Source organism: Phyllopteryx taeniolatus, chromosome 8 (genome assembly GCF_024500385.1).
Source record: "Phyllopteryx taeniolatus isolate TA_2022b chromosome 8, UOR_Ptae_1.2, whole genome shotgun sequence".
NCBI lineage: Eukaryota > Metazoa > Chordata > Actinopteri > Syngnathiformes > Syngnathidae > Phyllopteryx > Phyllopteryx taeniolatus.
The window spans coordinates 7,171,797-7,192,275 of NC_084509.1; the positions used below are offsets into that span (position 1 = coordinate 7,171,797).

The window sequence follows — 20,479 nt, forward strand, 5'->3', positions numbered from 1 at the left end:
GATCGACTACTTTTAATTTCGGTCTACACAAAAGAATTAATGGAACTCTACAAGTCTTTTGACGCATAGAAGCATCCATCATTCAATTGGTGATTGGAAAATGTTCTGACAGCGAAACATCTCCATATGTGACGTGCATTTGCCTATTATGAGGCTCATATCCATTTGTGTTAGTATTACCTACATAAGAGGTAAAATATCACCAAACGTAACGGAGGCATCAAGTATTTAAGAGTGAGATGAAAGTTATTACCTAATGTGAGATTTATCTTTTGTTTGTTTGTTTGTGGCAAATATCATTAAATGTGAACAAAACATCTAATATCATAATATTATATTGCAAAACAAGTTATTCCAAAGTTAAGTGTCTTACCATGACTATATAAAGTGCCGAGAGCAAACATGGTTCCTGTTGTGTCACGTAATGTGGCTGCACATAAGCTTTCAGTGGGCTTCATGTTTATTTGGGTTGCCGTAAAAGCGTTGAGAATCATTCTGTATGTAAATCCCATAATGCAACCCGACAGTACCATTTATTAATTAACGGAAATAAGAGTGAATAACCCGACTACTCGTGGTCGTCTATTAGCCTCCATTGGCCTTTCTGCCAACCAAGACATCACGTGACCATTTGGTGTCGACACGGCGAACGCTCCCATTGCAATTAAACGGTACTGTGTCTATGCGTGTAGTATGCGGCTCTGCCGTAGACCACCAGTTTTACTAGTCTACATTCATGTTTGTCCAAGTAGAGTTGCCGTACAACTCAGTGGGTCCCTGTTGAAGATAGTGTTCCGTGTGCAAATCGGGTTTAGCGTCACATCCTTCATTGCATGGTTTTATTTTGTCCCTGAAGAACACTAAACAGCCGAGACGGGAGGGGGGTGGGGCGTCCCGGAAAAGCCCGCCGATCAAACCACACACAAACCGGAAGCTGCTTGTTTTCTTTACAGAATTAAACGGATTTTAAAACAGGTGCGTTTGGACTTGCTGTTGTCATAAATTGAGGGAACAACTATTTAGTTGATTCATATAACAGCGTTCAAATGAAGAGGTTCGATAAACTACGGAAACGAATCTGGTTAGTAGGTGACATGTTTGATGCACACGACTCTAAAGCAGGGCTGGGTAAATTGTGCTCAGTAATGTATTGAATGATGTATTTATAGAGGAAATTTTCAGTAGGCCTTATTGAAGAATGGAGCAGAATACAATTCTTACCGGGCATTACTTTTATCTGCTCTAAAGGTTGTATTCCGAACCGAGGCTTCGTGTTACACCAGTAATTATTTACATTCTGTGATCTTTGTGCCCTTGTATGCCGGGAATCCTTGTAACACAAACTCTCGATGACCTTTACTTTGAAAAAGTACAACCGGAAACAGTATTTTCTCGGACTCTTAAGCACTTGAGTAGCATTTTTTTAATATATATTTTTTTAATTATTATCAACATGCCTGACAAAAGCAAGTCAAAATACAGAAGAGACTACTCAGCATCAGCGAACGATAATATGGACAACGGGGACGAAGCCGAGGTGACCGTCAGACGGTAAGATTTGACGTTTGTCGTCAAGTGGCGCCTATGTTTTAACTGTCTTTTGTGGAAACTTTTCGTAAAACGTGAGAGCAGTCGCGTGAAGGCAGCCCGACGGTGACTTCTTACCCAATTCATCCATGGTGGCTCACTAGTGTATGACTCATAATCGACGATTTATAGTGAATATGTGCTTGTTGTGATCATTTGTGATGGTCCCTGGCATGTGGGATTTTTGTTTATTGTACAAAGTTGTCATCTTTTCTGTTATGACTCTTTCAATGAGCTCGTTTTGTACACAACCGTAAAAGATTGTTTAAAAACTGCCGCGCAGTTTGAAGCTGAAGCTGAATTTGAAATGCTGTCCATTGATTGAATTGTTGAAATGTAGATTGTGTGAGACCTGAGGGATGTATCTAATCAATAATATATTGTAAATGTTGTGAGACCTGAGTTCGAATGGTTTGAATCACTTTTAAAAAATGTATGAGGAAGATGTAATTATGTAAAATATTTATTAATTGTGGGAATTCTGTTATGAAATTTGTGAAATGTGGCTAACGCTCAAGATGTCCTGAATGAACTTAACAGTGTGATTGTGAGGCAATTTTGGGATTTGGAATAGTGCTTAAGAAGTCTTGAATGGTCTGAGCAGATTAATGGCATTTCCATTCATTCCACTGGGGACAGATGATTAGAGATACGAGTGTTATGATTTACGAGTGTGGTCACGGAACTAATTAAACTCGTAACTAAAAGGCACCACTGTACTTAAATCCCTAAAGGGTGAATAGGGATGACCCCCTAAATCCCCCCGAAGTTGCGCAGGTTAATATAAGAGTACTGTAAATCCTCAAAGTTGTGCAACTTAAAATAAAGCTACCTTAAATCTGCAGGTTAAATGTTCACTACCGTAAACCCTCCTAAAAGTTGTACAGGTAAAATGTTCGTCAAAATGGTGGTGTAATCTTATCTGTATGAAAGGGACCTAAATCCGTGACGCAATCTGCCTATTGAGAACTGCATAATCCATATCCAAACAAAAAAAGCGCATCTCTTTTTTAATGTGGGTGTGTGTTAGGGGCAAAACACACACTTCCTGCTTAGAGGAACATCATGTTCCAGTCCAAGCGGGGCAAAAGTTGAATTTGCAATTCAGAGTTTAAGCTCTGCCTGCGTGCTTGTTCATGTCAGCTGCATGTTCTTTTCTTGGCACGTGTGCGTGTGGCTGTTTCAGGCTCCCATTCACATGACAAGAAAATATAAAAAAGAGGAGGGCCTCCTGTCACGTCTTGCACCTACTCACTCACTCGCGCGCGCGCGCGCGCCCGCACACACACACACACACACACACACACACGAGCCAAGTTGCACAAGGACTGAGTGTTCCTGCATGATGGCACAGCAATACAGTTGTGCAGTACTCACACACACTATCTTTTTTTTGTTTGTTTGCACTATGTGCGTGTGTCAGAGGCGGAATTAAAAAGTGTCTTGTTGTCCCATCTGCAATGTTCTCAGGTTGCTGGGAAGGACGAGTGGGAGGATGGGTTGGGGGGTCAAGTGGCGAGCGTCCAACAGTTTGTCATTAGCCGAGAAGCCATTTTAGAAACATGATATTCTCTCCTCTTTTGGACTTTCCTCTTTTTTAATTTTGGCTATCTAGGTTGTTTGTTCCGCAGAAGGGTTGTTCTTAGTGTAGAAGTGGAGGAAGGGGGGTGGGGCTTGTTCTTAAAGCACTCCCATCACAGGGCCAGGAAACATTTTTAACATCCATCATTTCCTTTACCGCTTATCCTCACTAGGGTCGCGGGCTGCTGGAGCCTATCCCAGCTATCTTCGGGCGGGAGGCGGGGTACACCCTGAACCGGTCGCCAGTCAATCGCAGGGCACATAGAAACAAACAACCATTCGCGCTCACATTCACACCTACGGGCAATTTAGAGTCCTCAATCAACCTACCACGCATGTTTTTGGGATGTGGGAGAAAACCCACCCAGGCACAGGGAGAACATGCAAACTCCACACAGGCGGGGCTGGGATTTGAACCCCGGTCACCAGAAGTGTGAGGGAGATGTGCTAACCAGTCGACCACCGTGCCGGCCACATTTGTAACATTCCTGCTCTAAACATTTTAAAGGAAGAAAGAAGCACCAATGATGCATGATGCTACAATGCAGTGTAGCTGGTGTATTGTGGAGGGCTTCGTCAGATTGTGTTTTAGTGGGAAGGGATGCATAAGATCAATGAAATGGAACGTAGGTCTTTTTTATTTAAGGACAGCATCAGGTGGGTGTGTTTTTATTTGAAGGACTGAACCACATCAATTATATGAATGTAGGTATTTTAGTTTGAAGGGACGTATCTAATCAATAATATACTGTAAATGTTGTTTTTATTTTGAAGGGCTGCATCTGATTGTTTTATTTTGAAGGGTTGCATCAAAGGAATACACGTTTTATTGGGAAGGGCTGTTTTAGATCAATGATAGGGAATATGGAGGTTTTATTTTTGAAAGGCTGCATCAGATCATGTTTTGTTGAAGGTTGACATATCAATATGGATGGATGGGTTTCATTTTGAAGGGTTGCATCAGAATAATATGAATTTAGGTGTTTTGATTTGAAGCGCCGTGTTGGGTTGTTTTAATTTGAAGAGCTATATCAAATGGATATGGAATGTGATGTTTTTTTTTTAGATGGGCTGCAGCCGATTGATTTGAATGAGGTGTTTTATTTTGAAGGGCCACATTTGGTTTATAGGGAATGTGATGTTGTATTTTCAAGGGCTTTATCCATCCATCCATCCATCCACTTTCTTTACCGCTTATCTTCTTATCAATAATATACTGCAAATGTTAAGTGTTTATTTTCAAGGGCTGCATCAAATTGTGTTTTATTTTGAAGGCTTATATTATACATTTGGAATGTACATGTTATTGTTTTGAAGGCCCGCATCTGGTCAATGGTATGAGTGAAGCGTTTTGAAATATAGTTTGTATATCAGTGTAGTGGCGGCACGGTGGACGACTGGTTCGAGCGGCTGCCTCACAATTCTGAGGACCGGGGTTCAATCCCGGCCCTGCCTGTGTGGAGTTTGCATGTTCTCTCCGTGCCTGCGTGGGTTATTTTCCGGGCACTCCGGTTTCCTCCTACATCCCAAAAACATGCATGGTAGGTTAGTTGAGGACTCTAAATTTTCCGTAGGTGTGGACGTGCGTGCGAATGGTTGTTTGTTTATATGTGCGATTGGCTGGCAACCAGTTCAGGGTATACCCCGCCTCCAGCCCAATGATAGCTGGGATAGGCTCCAGCGCTCCCGCGACTCTTGTGAGGATAAGCGGCTCAGATAATGGATGGATGGATATTAGTGTAGTTTTGTTGTGAAATCTGTTTTGTATGGTGAAGTTTCATTCAGAAATAGTTTTTTGTGAAGTTTTATTTAAAAATATGGTTCATGAAGATATGCTTTATTTTATGTATGGTTTGTAAAGTGACGTTTTATTTGGAAATATAATTTGCATAGAAAAGCTTTATTCTGAACTGACTTGTGTCCTCTTTCTTCCTGGTTCAGGAGCAGCTCAGAACAGAGGAAGTTGCGCTCCCGCGACGCGGCTCGCTGCAGGCGGGGTAAGGAGACCGAACTGTTCTATGACCTGGCTCGAACCCTACCGCTACCCAGACGTGTCTCCACACACCTGGACAAGGCTGCCATCATAAGGGTCGCCCTCAGCTTTCTGCGGATGCACCGCCTCCTCCATCCCAGTAAAAAGATATATTACAAAGTAGCCGCTTCCAACCAAAGTGGCGGCTCGGACCTTAATTAAAACATTTCTGTCTCAGAGATTCCGAATTCTGAGGCGGATGAGGACCCAGCAGACATCCTGTACACTCAGGCGCTATCGGGCTTTATAGTGGTGATCACGACAGAGGGAGACATGATCTACCTGACCGACAACGTCAGTAAGCACGTCGGCATCCCGCAGGTAACACAATGCTCCAAATATTGCAAAAACAAAAAAGCAGAAATATAACTTCAAAAGTCCTAAAATATTTGAAAATAATAAAAAGTAAGACAGGGAAAATATACCTATTAGATGTAACACAAAATGTTAGGGGGAAAATAAGTACAGATAAATATATCGTTATTTTACACAAAATACACAAATATTGCTGCTGATGTGTATCTAAAGGCAACAAATCAGTCAACAGTGGGTCACGTTGGAAGCCGTTAGAATTGCGGCTTTGAGGGACGTCACATGGATGTCAATCGTGTCTTTTACTGGTCTTTTATCTGGTTATGCATTGTGAGGTGAAAGAGCAGTGAGGGGGAGAGGTTTAGCAGGTTAAAGTTCACCCAGTATGGCATCAATTATTTGAGCTGAGGATCTTTTTGTCTCTCTCTCTCGCTCGCTCGCTAATTCGTCTTTAGCCCTCTTGTCAGACATTTACGACATTCCGAAGAGGCAAGGGGGAGAATGGGGCTGCGTATTCTACAAAGAAACTAAAGGCTTCTTTATTCATGCGACCGGGCTGACGTCACTGCAGCCATCCCGCATGCAGTTTGCCTTTATACTCGAGCGCAACCCACGCGCGCTGTTTTGAAAGTGTGCTGCAGTTCTCCTCCAAGTTGGGGGTGTCGCTAGGGCTGGTATTGGCTAGGATGCCAGAGGGTGGAATTTCCTCAGCGTTTTTTTGGCCATTTCCGGTAGCCGTTTTTACTTGACTTTCCTTTCCGTAACAAGGAACAAAGTAACAACAATGGCGACCGTGGAACAGCGTCTGCTAAAACAAATGGACCTAGATGACCAGATGATACGTTTAATTATGCTGCAAAATCGATCGAGAAGGCGGCGGCGGCGTAGGTGCAATGTGGAACCGGGAGGAACGCTGATTACATCATCACAGCATGTGACTAAAACGGACCAATCGCGAGAGATGATTTCTGCGGCATTCTACGCGCAGCAAAACTTTTGCCGCATATGCGTCAAGCGACGCAGAGGGGCCGCGCGGGCCAATTCGTCGGTCACGTGATGCAATGCGGGCGTTGTCGGCCGCGCGGGAATATAAAGAGGCCTTAAATGGTCTCCAAAATTCTTTTTCATGCAGTAGGGGAGCTTTAGGACTTGTTCTGTTGTTCTCGTGAGCTGTTGACCCCGTTTAACTACTTCTTACATTTGAAAAACATTGCACAGTCCTACCAGAGCCAAACAAAGAATACTCAAAATATTACTCAACTCACGTCAACAAAATTTTATTGCTAGAGCACTTTAACAACAACTGCAGCTTGCAACAAAACATTACATAAAAGACAAGAAATAACATAATAATAATACAATAATAAATAACTGAAATATTTTTTTTTCAAATTAAGATATACAAGAGCTCCCTTTACATCTGCATTTAGCAAACAGGAGGTCCAGATTTGTATTATCTGTTGTTGCACATGACGCTGTTAGGAGATGAGAGAGAAGAGCAAGATTTAAGTCTCTTAACAACCAGTATGAGGGTGCCGGGATCACAGATGTCTGCTCAGGATACTGGAATTATAATCTTGCAATCACAGCGTGCACGACGTCAGTCACGTTTGCTATAGGCTGAGTTTGAATGTAAACAAACAGTTTTCTAACATTATATATGCCAAAGCATCTTAAACAATTCCAAAATATCACCTTAAAAAACTCCAAAATATTTGAAAAAAACATCAAAACCATGGGAAAATGAGAGAAAATGATGTAAAAAAATAATTGCAAAAGTATTCCTCCTTCTGTTCCTTCACTTCTTCCTCTTCTTTCTCCTGCTCTTCCTCATCCTCTCCTCCTTCCCCCTCCTTGCCATTGTCCTACTCTTTTCTCATCTGTTCCTTCACATTAGTTTTGTATATCAGTATAAATAAATGTGGTTCTATTTGTTTGTGTTTTATAGTTGGAGCTTCTGGGTCAGAGTGTGTACGAATTTGTTCATCCCTGCGACCAAGAGGAGCTCAGGGACCTTCTTCTGCACCCAGGTTAGTTGCACCCAATCATATAGTGTATCTTTCATATTATTTTCATGATGATGATGGAGTTGTATGTAATGTTAAGAAGAGGGCAGCTTAAAAAGCAAAACATACTCTCTTTTTTTGTATTTAGTGTGCAGTAAAAAAGTCAGCGGCGGTCAGCTGAGTCAGAGGAACTTCTTTCTGCGAATGAAATGCACATTAACCAACAGGGGGCGCACTGTTAACATCAAGTCTGCCAGCTGGAAGGTACTAAACACACACACACACACGCACACACTGTTTATACAGCCATCCATCCAATTTCTGAACTGCTTATCTGAAAATGGTGTGTATTTTAACATATTTAACTTGTCTAAGGGTTTGTGGAAAGTGTCGGCATTTTAAAAGCCTTCGATTGCCTCTCTGTCAGGTGTTCCACTGCACGGGTCACATGCGTGCACTGGGTGACTCGTCTGCGGGGCCCCCTGTGGACACGGTGATGATGCTGCTGTGCGAGCCTGTCCCCCACCCGGCCAGCGTGGACTTCCCCCTGGACACGCACACCTTCCTCACCCGCCACAGCATGGACATGCGCTTCACTCACTGCGAGGGCAGGTGAGCACCAAAGCCTCTGTCCCACGTATCCAGATAGACGTAAACCTCCGCCAAGGACACATTGAAGGTTTATTGTTTTGTCAGTAATTTTAAGTAATTCTTATTCAAATTTTTGGTAGTTCAAAGTCCACTTGCATTGGGGCCAAGAGGGGCAGTTACCCATCAATTCCAGCAAGTGGAATGGTTTCCAACTTTATTATACAGTGCAGTGGAAAAGGTATTGGCTCCCTTCTTAAATTCTTATATTTTTGCAGTTTCCCCACTTTAATGTTTGAGATCATCAAATATCAAATCAAATATCAGACAAATATAACCCAAGTGAACTTAAAATGCAGTTTTTAAATGGTGTTTTTTTTTAATTAAGAAAAAAAAAATTCAGTGACCTGGCCCTGTGTGAAAAATTAATTACCCGCCTTGTTAAATCATGAATTAATTGGCTAATCACAATTTTTGGTTAATCTTCACTAATCACACCCAAACCAGGTTACCTCCAGATCTGTTTAATCAAGAAATCACATAAAACAGAATCTGTCCCGACAAAATCAAGTCAGACAAAATATCTAAAAAAGCTGCAATAAAATGACACAATCCAAAGAAATTCCAGAACAGTCTCGATATAAAGTAATTGACATCCAAGGGTTACAAAGCCATTTCTAAAGCTTTAGGATTCCAGCAGACCACAGGGAGAGCAATTATCCTCACATGGAGAAAACATGGAACATTGGTGAACCTTCCCAGTAGTGGCCGGCCTACAAAGATTACCATAGAGAACAGCAATGACTCATCAAGGAGGCCACAAAGGAATTCCGGACAACTTCTAAAGAACTGCAGGCCTCCCTTGCCTCAGTTAAGGTCAGTGTTCATGTCACAGCAATTAGGAAGAGACTGGGCAAAAATGGCATCCATGGCAGAGTTCCAAGGTTAAAACCACTGCTGACCAAAAAGAACAAAGGCTCGTCTTACTTTTCCAAAAAAACACCAGAATAATTCCAAAGACTTTCGGGAGACTATTATAATAACTGATGAGATGAAAGTTGAGCTTTTTGGAAGGTGTCTGTCTCGTTACAGCTGGCTTAAATCTAGCACAGCATTTTAGAAAAAGAACCTCATACCAACAGTCAAACTTTGTGATGGTCTTGGGCTGCTTTGTTCCTTCAGGACCTGGACAACTTGCTGTGATTGATGGACCATGAATTCTGCTCTTTAAAAGTAAATCTTGAAGGAGAACTTATGAATGGCTTAAAAGAACAAAATGAAGGTTTTGGATTGGCATAGTCAAAGTCCAGACTTGAATCCAATTGAAATGCAGTGGCATGACCTTAAAAAGGCCGTTCATGCTCGAAAACCCGCAATTTTTGCTGAATTCAAACAATTCTGCAAGGAAAAGTGGGCCAAAATATCTCCACAGAGATGTGAAAGACTCATTGCCAGTTATAGAAAATGCTTGATTTCAGTTGTCGCTGCTAAGGATGTCCCAACCAATTATTAGGTAAAGGGGGCCATTACTTTTTCACACAGGGCCAGGTAACTTTGAATAGGTTTTTTTTCCTTAATTAAAGAAATCACCATTTAAAAGCAGCATTTTAAGTTCACCTAAGTTGTATTTGTCTAATATTTACATTTGTTTTTTTATCTTAAACAAAGTGGGGAAACTGCAAAAATATAAGACTTTGAGAAAGGGGTCAATACTTTTTCATGGCACTGTATGGGAGTAATGCCTAAATCAAACTACAGGATTTTAGCCCCGATATTGGTCGGATTTGTTATCGTGGGCAATTTCCCAGATCGCGCCTGACATATTTTGTCGGGAATTACAAAACTTCTTGTGGTGTGACATAATCCACAACCAATGTTTTGGCCCTGCGATAGCCCTATGACACCAAAATGAAAAGTCTAGCGTTTTTTATTTTTGTTGGGATATTTTCTGTGTTGTGTGACATATGAACGACAACGCTCTGACAGCGCACATTGACTTCGACCAATAGGGTTGCTTATTGTGATCGTCGCATTGCCTCCATTGCTTGCTGTTGTCAACATACTTCGTCGCCGTTGTCAACATTTATTCACACGCACAAACCAAAGTTTACCGAAGCTTCAGAGCATGGTTGGACAGAACGCCGGCATGTTTACGTACAAACGTTAGTGCTACCACTAGCTTGCTAGGCTACCTAACATTTTGTTGCCTGCTTGCGAGCCATATTAAAAGTATGTGAACATACCTCTAGCCCTTCGTAAATGGACAGCCCAAAACGTCCTCTCCTGAACACCGGTGACGACCACCACACGCTTTTCCTCATTTTGTTCTTTTTTTTCCCCCCCCCCCCACACAATAGATTGGTGCGATCCATTGTTGTTGTCATCGCCATAGTAATGGGTGTATCCGGGCGAGTTGACGGGTGAAATGTTTTCTGGTCCCGCCGTCCCTGACAGCATTTGATTTGACAAGATAAAGTCCAGTGATCGTAAAAGACAGGATATGGTGGTATCCGAATAAATGTCATGTAGTGTTGCCAGTGGCTGACCGTGATATGGCAACATTTTATGGCAGTAGTCGTGAAATAGTGCCATTATGAAACACCAAATTTGTCTTGTAGTCTGATCCAGGCATAATGTGGGAATATGTCTGTTCGCTTTGGGAGTTAGTGCAGTAGGAATTACAGTAATACTCCACTATTAAAAAATGTGATTGACGTCCCCCCAAAGGTGTTTATAATTTCCTCAACTGGTCGCCAGCCAATCGCAGGGCACATATGGACAAACAATCATTCACACACACATTCACGCCTACGGGCAATTTAGTCTCCAATTAACCTTTGAACCCTGGACCTCAAAACTGTGAGGTAGATGTGCTAACCAGCTGGCCACCGTGCCACCTATTATTGTTATTATTTTTATATTAGTAATATATTTCCCTCAGAGGTGGCTGATATTCTATTTTCTAAGAGTACCATTGGCCTGTTGTGAAGCATAAAAGAGGTACAACTTGTGGCATGTGTAATTTTCTTTTCTGTTTATTTGTTTTCCAGGTTGAGTGAGCTGGTAGGATACGAGGCGGGTGATCTGATCGGCCGCTCGGCATTCGAGTTCCATCACGCGCTGGACTCGGTACATGTCAACAAGAGTCTGCACACGCGTATGTTCTCGTGACTTGATCCCTAGGGTGGGAGAAAATCATCATTCATATCACTGCGATTTACTTTTTTTCCTCTCTCTCTCTGTGCAGTGTTGGCTAAAGGGCAGGTGAGCACCAGCCCTTACCGCTTCCTGGTGAAGGGCGGCGGCTTCGTTTGGACCGAGACACAAGCCACCGTCCTCTACAACAACAAGACATCACATGCTGAGGCCGTGGTCTGCCTCAACTTTGTGCTCAGGTACGCCATAGACCAGGGGGTGGGCGATTTATTTTCTAAATCTGCCATGTGAGAAACTGTATTCTATATAAAGCAATACATTGATTGTTTTTTTTAAATCCAAATGCGCTGCTACATGTGTAGTAGTACTATAGTATACCGTATGATGTTATAAGTAAGAAATACAAACGTTTGACAAAATTATAGGCAGTCGTTTTGAAATTACATGCTCAGTAATCACCGGGATATTCACAGTTCATGATTTGTGAGTTCACCTCTTTACGTTTTTTTAACCTATTCTCCATTGTTCACTGAAAAACTCACCTAATCATGGTTCTCGGCGTATTTTAGTGCTTTTTCTATCATGCCCTAAGATTCCACAAGATGAGGCCAAAGCCCAGATAGAAACAAAGTAATTGTTATACAGTAGGAAGTATGTTGAAGTGAAATATCTCAGCTGTTTAAGATTTAAATATGTCAGCATAGGCTTGCACTTCTGGTGCATTTTTTTTCAAAATCAATTTGATCAAAAGCCATTTATTTTGAAGGATAATGTTCTAAGATGAGTTTGAAATTATATTAAAGTGTTTTGGGATCATATACCCTGTGGTATATTTTTGGTTCAAACTGTTAATATCCATCCGTCCATTTTCCGTACCGCTTATCCTCACTAGGGTCGCGGGCGTGCTGGAGCATATAGGCAATTATAAACATTTGAGGAGGGGCCTGTCATCACTTCCAATTTTTCACTATTCATATACAATTACAATACACTATATACTATACAATTTATTTTGCAATTCTTCTTTGCAGCGCCGTGGAGGAGTCAGACGTAGTTTTCTCCTCGGAGCAGATCTGCGCGGGTGGTTCCCTCAAAGCTGATCAACTCAAATCTGAGAGCCTCAACGAAGACACAGACATGGAAGAGAGTGCCAGCAGCACCAAGCCGGAGACGCTTCTCCTGCCCACTCCAGAAAATGCGGATGCCGTCACTCCACTGACAGGAGGTTCGATGCCAGTTTGGTTGTTTTTATTAACATGAATTCTGTTGTGATTTTTTATTTTTGTATTTTTATTTTTATGCCAATAAATCTGTGCCGTAACAGCAAACATAATCTTAAAAAAAAAAATAATAATACAACACACACACGGCTTTATTAATGAACAAAAGTCCACTTTATTGATAAAAAAAAAAAATAAAAGACTGATTTGTAAGCAGTAATGTGAAAAAAAACTTTACAAATTTAAAACATTGTCCGCTGTTGAAAAAAGTAAAAAAAGTTTAACCTCAGGTTTTAAAAAAGTTGGTCATCACCTGTAAAAGTAAATAAAATCCCATGTGATTTTAAAAAAAATGTATTGTCATCAAAACTGTGATGTATTTTTTAAAAATGATATAAAGTCAACTGCAATTAAAAAAAAAAAAAAAAAAAGTAAAAACCAAAGTAAATAAAATCCCCACCAAGTAGTTGTTGCGCTGATGAATCAAGAAAAGTGCTGAGTGCAATAATGGTCTGCTTCCCATTTATCAAAATTGGCACTAAACCTTATTCATCTTTTTTGTATTCATTTCTGTACTTAAAAGTAACAAAAATTGAGTAAGTTTGTACTGTACAGTAATATGGATGCATATGGCCTCCAAAAAAAAGAAAAAGTGCTTCGATGTAATGGAGAATCGGCTATATCAGACGACCCTCTGCCCCTATTAGTACATTCTACCGGTATTTTGTTTCCACTGTACAAATTGTTAATTTGTTCACAGACCAAATTAAACTCGTAAGTCCAAGGTACCACTGTACGTGATGAATTGTAATAATCGTTGAATGTGTTTTGCGTGACTTAGACTTTGTGGCGCTGTCCTTCGCCACGCCACGGAGCCCGAGCGACGTCCCCGAGGACCCTCTGGACCTTTGTACCCCGCAGCTGCGGCAGCTCCTTTTTCCCATCTTTAACCCCGACACTCCACCGCCCTCTTCATCCTCGTCGTCATCCTCGCCGGATCCCGAGCCAGCGCCGGTAAATACAAAGCTTGTGCACTTAATGTGGGAAGCGAGCCGTCCCCCGCTGATGAGATGTTTTTGTCCAGAGTCCGAGCGACAGTGACACTGTGCTGCACACCAGTGAGGTCGAGAAGTTCTTTGCTTTTTGGCCAGAAGATGTCGACAAGACGCAAGAAAAGACGCAGCAGGTAAGCACACTAGTGTGTCAGGACACCTCATTAGGTACATGACATCCAACGCAAGAAAAAAATATTTTTGATGGGGTATTGTCATCACAATATTTGTTTGTAAAATTGTATTGTGTCACACTGAAAGGGGGAATTTTGTTGGTGTCCCTGCTAAAGCTACTGCCCCCACGACCCGACCTCGGATAAGCGGGAGAAAATGGATGGATGGATGGATGGATATTTTGAAACATTTTTTAAGTACATATTTTGTTATAATAAAAAAAAATACAACAAATTCAGAAAATAGAAATATTTTTTTAAATTACCAAATAACTTTCCTGGTGTATTTGTTGTTCAATAAATGTTTCAAAATTAAAATCATAAAAAATATAACATCCTTTCTAGATTTTTTTATTTTACATTTTTTATAATATATATGATTATACACTTACAACAAATACATCGTCTTAAAAATTCATTAAATATAAGTGAATAGATAAAACAATATGGAATCTATTTTTGACCATTTTTGTATATTTAGTTTTACATTTTTAAATATATAATACAAAAAATATATAAGAAAAATGATCAAAAAAGGTGGATGGTATCTTTTTATAAAAATAAATAAATACATGAAATAAACAATGAGTATACACAGCTCTGGAAAATATTTAAAAGGCCAAAAAAAAGCTTTAAATTTTGACCATTTTTATTTTTCTGAAAAGGATGTAAATGACAAATTTGTAATTATGTCGTCAGTTGTTTCAAGAATAATACTAAAATCTTCATTTTACTCAAACATCTCAGTACTTTGTTATATACTTTTTGTTGGTAATGACAGAGGTCAAATGTCTTCAGAAGGATTTCACACACTGTTGCTGGTATTTTGGCCCATTCCTCCATGCAGATCTCATCTCGAGCAGTGAGGTTTTGGGGCTGTCGCTGGGCAACACAGACTTTCAACTCCCTCCAAAGATTTTCTCTGGGCTTGAGATCTGGAGACTGGCTAGGCCACTCCAGGACCTTGAAATGCTTCTTACGAAGCCACTCCTTCATTGCCCGCGCGGTGTGTTTGGGATCATCGTCATGCTGAAACACCCAGCCATGTTTAATCTTCAATGCCCTTGCTGATAGGAGGAGGGTTTCACTCAAAATCTCACGCTATATGGCCCCATTCATTCTTTATTTATTTGACACGGATCAGTCGTCCTGGTCCCTTTGCAGAAAAACAGCTCCAAAGCATGATGTTTCCACCCCCAGGCTTCACAGTAGGTATGGTGTTCTTTGGATTCAACTCAGCATTCTTTCTCCTCCAAAAATGAGGTTTTACCAAAAAGTTTTAGTTTGGTTTCATCTGACCACATGACATTCTCCTAATCCTCTTCTGGATCATCCAAATGCTCTCGAGCAAACTTCAGTCAGGGCTGGACATGTACTGGCTTAAGCAGGGGGACACGTCTGGCACTGCAGGATTTGAGACCCTGGCGGCGTAGTGTGCTGCTGATGGTAGCCTTTGTTACTTTGGTCCCAGCTCTCTTCAGGTCATTCACTAGGTTCTCAGTGTGGTTCTGGGATTTGGCTTACCTTTCTTGTGATCACTTTGACCCCACGGAGTGAGATCTTGCGTGGAGCCCCAGATCGAGGGAGATTATCAGTGGTCCTGTATGTATTCCATTTTCTAATAATTGCTCCCACAGTTGATTTCTTCACACTAAGCTGCTTACCTATTGCAGATTCAGTCTTCCCAGCCTGGTGCAGGTCTATAATGTTGTTTCTGGTGTCCTTTGACAGCTCTTTGGTCTTGACCATAGTGGAGTTTGGAGTGTGACTGTTTGAGGTTGTGGACAGGTGTCTTTTATACTGATAAGTTCAAAAGGGTTCCATTAATACAGGTAACGAGTGGAGGACAGAGGAGCCTCTTAAAGAAGAAGTTACAGGTCTGTGAGAGACAGAAATCTTCCACCATAATTTGCTAATAAATTATTTAAAAATCAGACAGTGATTTTAATTTTTTTTTCTTCTCATTTTGTCTCTCATAGGTGAGGTATACCTAAGATGAAAATTACAGGTCTCTGTTATCTTTTTAAGTGGGAGAGCTTGCACAATTGGTAGCTGACTAAATACTTTTTTGCCCCATTGTATATATGTTTGTTAGTGTTTGTTTTTTCAAAAGATACAGGATCTTGATAATTAGCATTCCAGTAGTCCATACATTTTATTTAATATACTAATATTTTTATTTTACTTCATTTTTAACTTTCACTTAACCTAAATTGTTATATACTATAATAATAATATTGTTTAATATTGATAAACAAAATGCAAATAAAGGCCTTGGGCCACTATTTGTACAATATCTTGTAAAGGCCAAATTTTAGTATTGGGTGTCATTGAATGGTGTCCCGCAGACGTGTGGTAAGTTGATGGAGACAAATTCCTTGTGTGTTTTTTGGACATACTTGGCAAATAAAGATGATTCTGATGTGTAAAAGCTGTTGTTGATGTCAGGTGATGGACAGCATAGATCTGGACATGTTGGCTCCGTACATCTCCATGGACGACGACTTCCAGCTCAGCTTCTTCAGCGCTGTCTCGGAGGCTAACTCTGACGTTCATGCCGAGCCACCACTAGAGCTCACCTCCATAAACAGGAAACGGTAGGAAACCATATAGAAACAAGCAGAAGAAAGATTATGCCAAAATAAAGTCATAATATTATGAGAAAACGTAAAATTATACCAGAGTATGGTGAGAAAATAATTACATTTCATGTGCATGAAGTGACTACTTTTGTGAGAGAAAAATCTGAACACACCAGAATTTAACGCAAAAAAAAAAGTTTTTTATGAATGAACTCAAATGATGGAAAGATGTCAAAATATGCAATGATAGTCATTTTGTAGGGAAACACATCTGTTTTAACAATAAACATGTAACAAAGGTGAATTTTTATTGTCCTCAGTGGGCTTTTTTTTTTTTTTTTTTAACCAATCAAGCTGGTATTCATTATTAAAAAGCAACTGCATTGACAAAAACTAAACATGTTTTTAAAGACTGATAAAAATTAAGAGGTGTTGTGAAAAAATATTGTGAATATAAAAAGTCTACACACCCTTGTTTAAATGCCATGTTTTTGTGATATAAAAGAAGAGACTAACATAGTTAATTCCACCAAGAATGTGACCTATAACTTTTACAACTTAATTGAAAAAGTATTTTCGTGAGAGGGTGTAAAAGTCAGAAACTGAGATAATGTGGTTGTGCCCATCCTCTTATAACTTGGGGGTACGGCTGTTAAAAATTTACCACACCTGTCACCATTTAAAGTGTCTCTGATTAACCAAAAATAATGCGGCGCGCCTTATGTGTGCACCGAGTTCCAAAATCTGTAAATGTTGTGTGACTTTGATGAGCGCTCCGCTTGACTGACTGGGAGAGTTTCCTGCCGACTGTCTGCTTATATAGAGGAAAGGGGGACGTGACTGAGGACAGCATGCGGACGTTAAAGGGGGAAGGGTGCGCGTGAAGGAGGACGCTAAAGACACGCCCCCAGCAGGTATATATTATGTGCATTGTGCAAAACAGCATCGGTTTGGCTAAGGACCCCCGAAAATGACACCTACCGAGAGACACGCTTATGAAGCACAGTTTAAACTGCAAGCTATCAGTTACGCGGAGGAACATGGGACTCGAGCAGCTGCGAGAGAATTCAAGATCAACAAATCCATGGTTCGCAAGTGGAGGAAGCAGGAAAACGAGCTTCGCCAAGTCAAGAAGACGAAGCTGAGTTTCCGCGGAAACAAGGCGAGGTGGCCCAAGTTGGAAGACCAACTCGAGCAATGGATTAATGAGCAAAGAACAGCCGGGAGAAGCGTCTCTACAGTCACCATTCGTAGACTGAGTGACTGCACCTGAGTGCAATAACTCTGAGCTTGCCATCATTGACGAAGGAACTCCAACCGCTGGACATCGGTGTAAACAGGGCGTTCAAAGTGAAGTTGCGGGCAGCATGAGAGCGATGGATGACAGATGGCGAACACAGCTTTACTAAGACTAGGAGGCAGCGCCGGGCGAGTTATGCCACAATTTGTGAATGGATTGTGGATGCTCGGGCTAACGTGTCTGCTTGCCCTGTTGTTCGAGCTTTCGTAAAAGCGGGCATCATTTCTGAGGAGCCGCATGGCAACGAGACTGACTCCGACAATGACGAGAGGGAACCTGGCGTGTTTGATGGAGAACTTGCCCTGCTTTTCATTTCAGATACAATGTAATTATCAATACAAATTCCCAAAAAAATAATGCTGCGATAATAGAGTTGGAGTTTTATGAGAGAAGAAAATGAAATTTTTACTTGGATTAAAAAAAAAAAGAAGTAGTGTCTGTGTTTAAGCTAAAAAGAGAGAGAGAGACAGAGAGAGGGAGAAAACAGACAAATAAAACAGAAAAAAACCAGGAAACCATACGACCAACTGTTCTGTTTGTCTGGCACGAAAGTCTGCATTTTTTTTTTTAAACTAAACAAACGTGCAGTATATATTTAAACAAAATAGCACATACAGTTGTACCTTGACTTAATAGTTTAATTGCTTGACCAATCTCATAACTCAATATATTCCTATATTAAATCAAATTGTCTCCCATTTCAATTATTTCAAATGCCCGTAATCGCTTACAGTGTTCCCAAAGCCCACCACCTTTTTAATGTTACATTTTTAATCAAGAAAAATAGCAATGGATTGTAAAATTTAAATAGATACAAACTGGTGTCTCTCAGGGCTCGCAACCCAGACGAGGATTCTGTGTCCCGACTGATGGCGACGGACGACAAGCGTTACAAGCACGACGATTGTGGCGCCGACGCCTTGGAGGACCAGCTGCTGCTGAGCCACACGCTGCTGGTGAGCGAGATGACGACGATCATGTCGGCCAATGGCCATCGGGGTAGAGGGCGTGGTGTTGTTAAACGTGGAGGATGTTTTTGGATCGCAGGGTTGTCTGGAGGAGAGCCAATCAGGAGGGGAGATGAGCGCCAAGGGGCGGAGTCATCTTCTTACAGATAGGGATCCCATCTTGGGGAGCTTGAGAGGACTCTCTGACACCACATGTAGGTTTTCTCAACTAAAATGGCTTAAAGAGGTTGGAAACATGATATAGAAAATATGATGTTAATGTTACACATAGGCGGCACGGTGAGCGACTGGTTAGAGCGTCAGCCTCACAGTTCTGAGGATCGGGGTTCAATCCCCACCCCCGCCTGTGTGGAGTTTGCATGTTCTCCCCGTGCCTGCGTGGGTTTTCTCCGAGCACTTCGGTTTCCTCCCGCATCCCAAAAACATGCATGAATTGGAGACTCTAAATTGCCCGCAAGTGTGTATGTGAGTGCGAATGGTTGTTTGTTTGTATGTGCCCTGCGATTGGCTGGCAACCAGTTCAGGGTGTACACCGCCTCCTGCCCGATGATAGCTGGGCTAGGCTCCAGCACGCCCGCGACCCTAGTGAGGAGAAGCAGCTCAGAAAATGGATGGATGGATGGATGTTACACATAAACATGTACACACAAAATATTATCTAAATATACATAGATGTTAAAAGACCAGTTTGCGACATAGTTATTAAATATGATGTCAATATTACACTTCTATAATTGAGGTACATTGACATTAAATACCATGTATAATATACTGTAAATCTGCTACATTGACATGAAATATAACATTTTATATGTTTGGCAGCACTGATGTTGGACGTCTTCAAATCTCAGCCGCCCCCTGATTTGTCTCCGATGTCATGACCAAGCTGTCATCATCATCATTCTGTTCCTCATCTTCATCGTGGTCTTCATCATGATCTTTCGTCTTCTGCACGCACTCAGACGGCGGCATGCCAACCAGCCACATCTTAAGCTCAGAAAATGTGCATACGCACTCCCGTGATGCTTTGCTGCTCTGTAGAAAAAAGGCATTTCAGTGACATACCTTTTCTACACTTCCAATCATTTGTACATTTATCAAGTCCATAGAGTGGCATTTATTTTATTCTGCATGTGCCAGACTCCTTATATGGTCATTAAAAAAAAAAAAAACTCTTTTGCTTTGTAATCCTAGTGTACTATACTATAAACAAGCAGTAATAGAGTAGCAAGCTTCACATCAGCTATTTTTTTAGACCTACAGTACTCGAAGGAATAAGCTGTATGCGCCTTTTCAGAATCAGAATCATCTTTCTTTGCCAAGTATGTCTGGGGGGGGGGGCATGATTCTTTTTTTCTGTTCATGAATTTATGAACAAAGTTGATGCTACTTTCAATGATGTAAAAGCTAGTTTTTAATGTCTGAAATAAAAGGTTTTAGATTGGGTCAGTGTGTCCCGATTGACAAAAACGTGGTGAAAATATTTACATATATATAAAAATGTAATATTCATAATTTCATATATTTGTGGCTGAAAAAGCAAAGCATATATATTCTCTGTCACACAAATACACAGGTTCAGTACATGAATGGAGTCAACAGCCTCTCAAATAGCCTCATACATTTATTTCCTGCCTGTATCATCACTTTGTATTATTAAAATATAGCAACAGCAACCAGAGCAATTTGCTGCTTCCATGACAATCGCACCATATTCATGTCAATATCAATTTAAAAAAAAAAGAGACCGTACAGGATGGAGCCTCACGACGTTGTTTTTCCTAAACAAAATCACGTGTCACAGATTTTCTGTTGCAGCAAGTTGGTGTACTCATGTATGTCGTAGGCTGTAAAAACTCAAAAGTCGACTTTTAAATAAAAGTCTTAAAACCTTTGTTATTTCAGGTTTTCCATTTGGACTC

General features: G+C 40.9%; 1 protein-coding gene across 2 annotated transcripts; it reads left to right on the forward strand.

Moving 5' to 3' along the window:
- Window positions 1-1,212: 1,212 nt before the first annotated feature.
- Window positions 1,213-20,451, forward strand: hif1al (hypoxia inducible factor 1 subunit alpha, like). 2 transcript variants are annotated; one of them, XM_061782919.1, is made up of 15 exons: window positions 1,213-1,551; window positions 5,110-5,300; window positions 5,379-5,521; window positions 7,461-7,542; window positions 7,667-7,782; window positions 7,946-8,130; window positions 11,157-11,263; window positions 11,354-11,501; window positions 12,294-12,487; window positions 13,324-13,496; window positions 13,567-13,668; window positions 16,156-16,304; window positions 18,422-18,545; window positions 18,637-18,751; window positions 19,380-20,451. In XM_061782919.1, the coding sequence occupies exons 1-15, from the start codon at window positions 1,319-1,321 to the stop codon at window positions 19,436-19,438; spliced, it is 2,121 nt and encodes a 706-aa protein (XP_061638903.1). In that variant the 5' UTR covers window positions 1,213-1,318; the 3' UTR covers window positions 19,439-20,451. The 2 variants fall into 2 exon arrangements, with proteins under 2 accessions (XP_061638903.1, XP_061638904.1); XM_061782920.1 differs by lacking the exon at window positions 1,213-1,551 and adding an exon at window positions 4,986-5,014.
- The last annotated feature ends 28 nt before the right edge of the window (window positions 20,452-20,479 follow it).

Bases quoted from the DNA above. Each gene is read 5' to 3' on its own strand.
- hif1al (XM_061782919.1), top strand. From the start codon at position 1,319: ATGCCGGGAATCCTTGTAACACAAACTCTCGATGACCTTTACTTTGAA. The intron at 12,488-13,323 runs GTTCGATGCCAG...TGCGTGACTTAG, and splicing joins CGTCACTCCACTGACAGGAG to ACTTTGTGGCGCTGTCCTTC. The intron at 13,497-13,566 runs GTAAATACAAAG...GTTTTTGTCCAG, and splicing joins CGGATCCCGAGCCAGCGCCG to AGTCCGAGCGACAGTGACAC.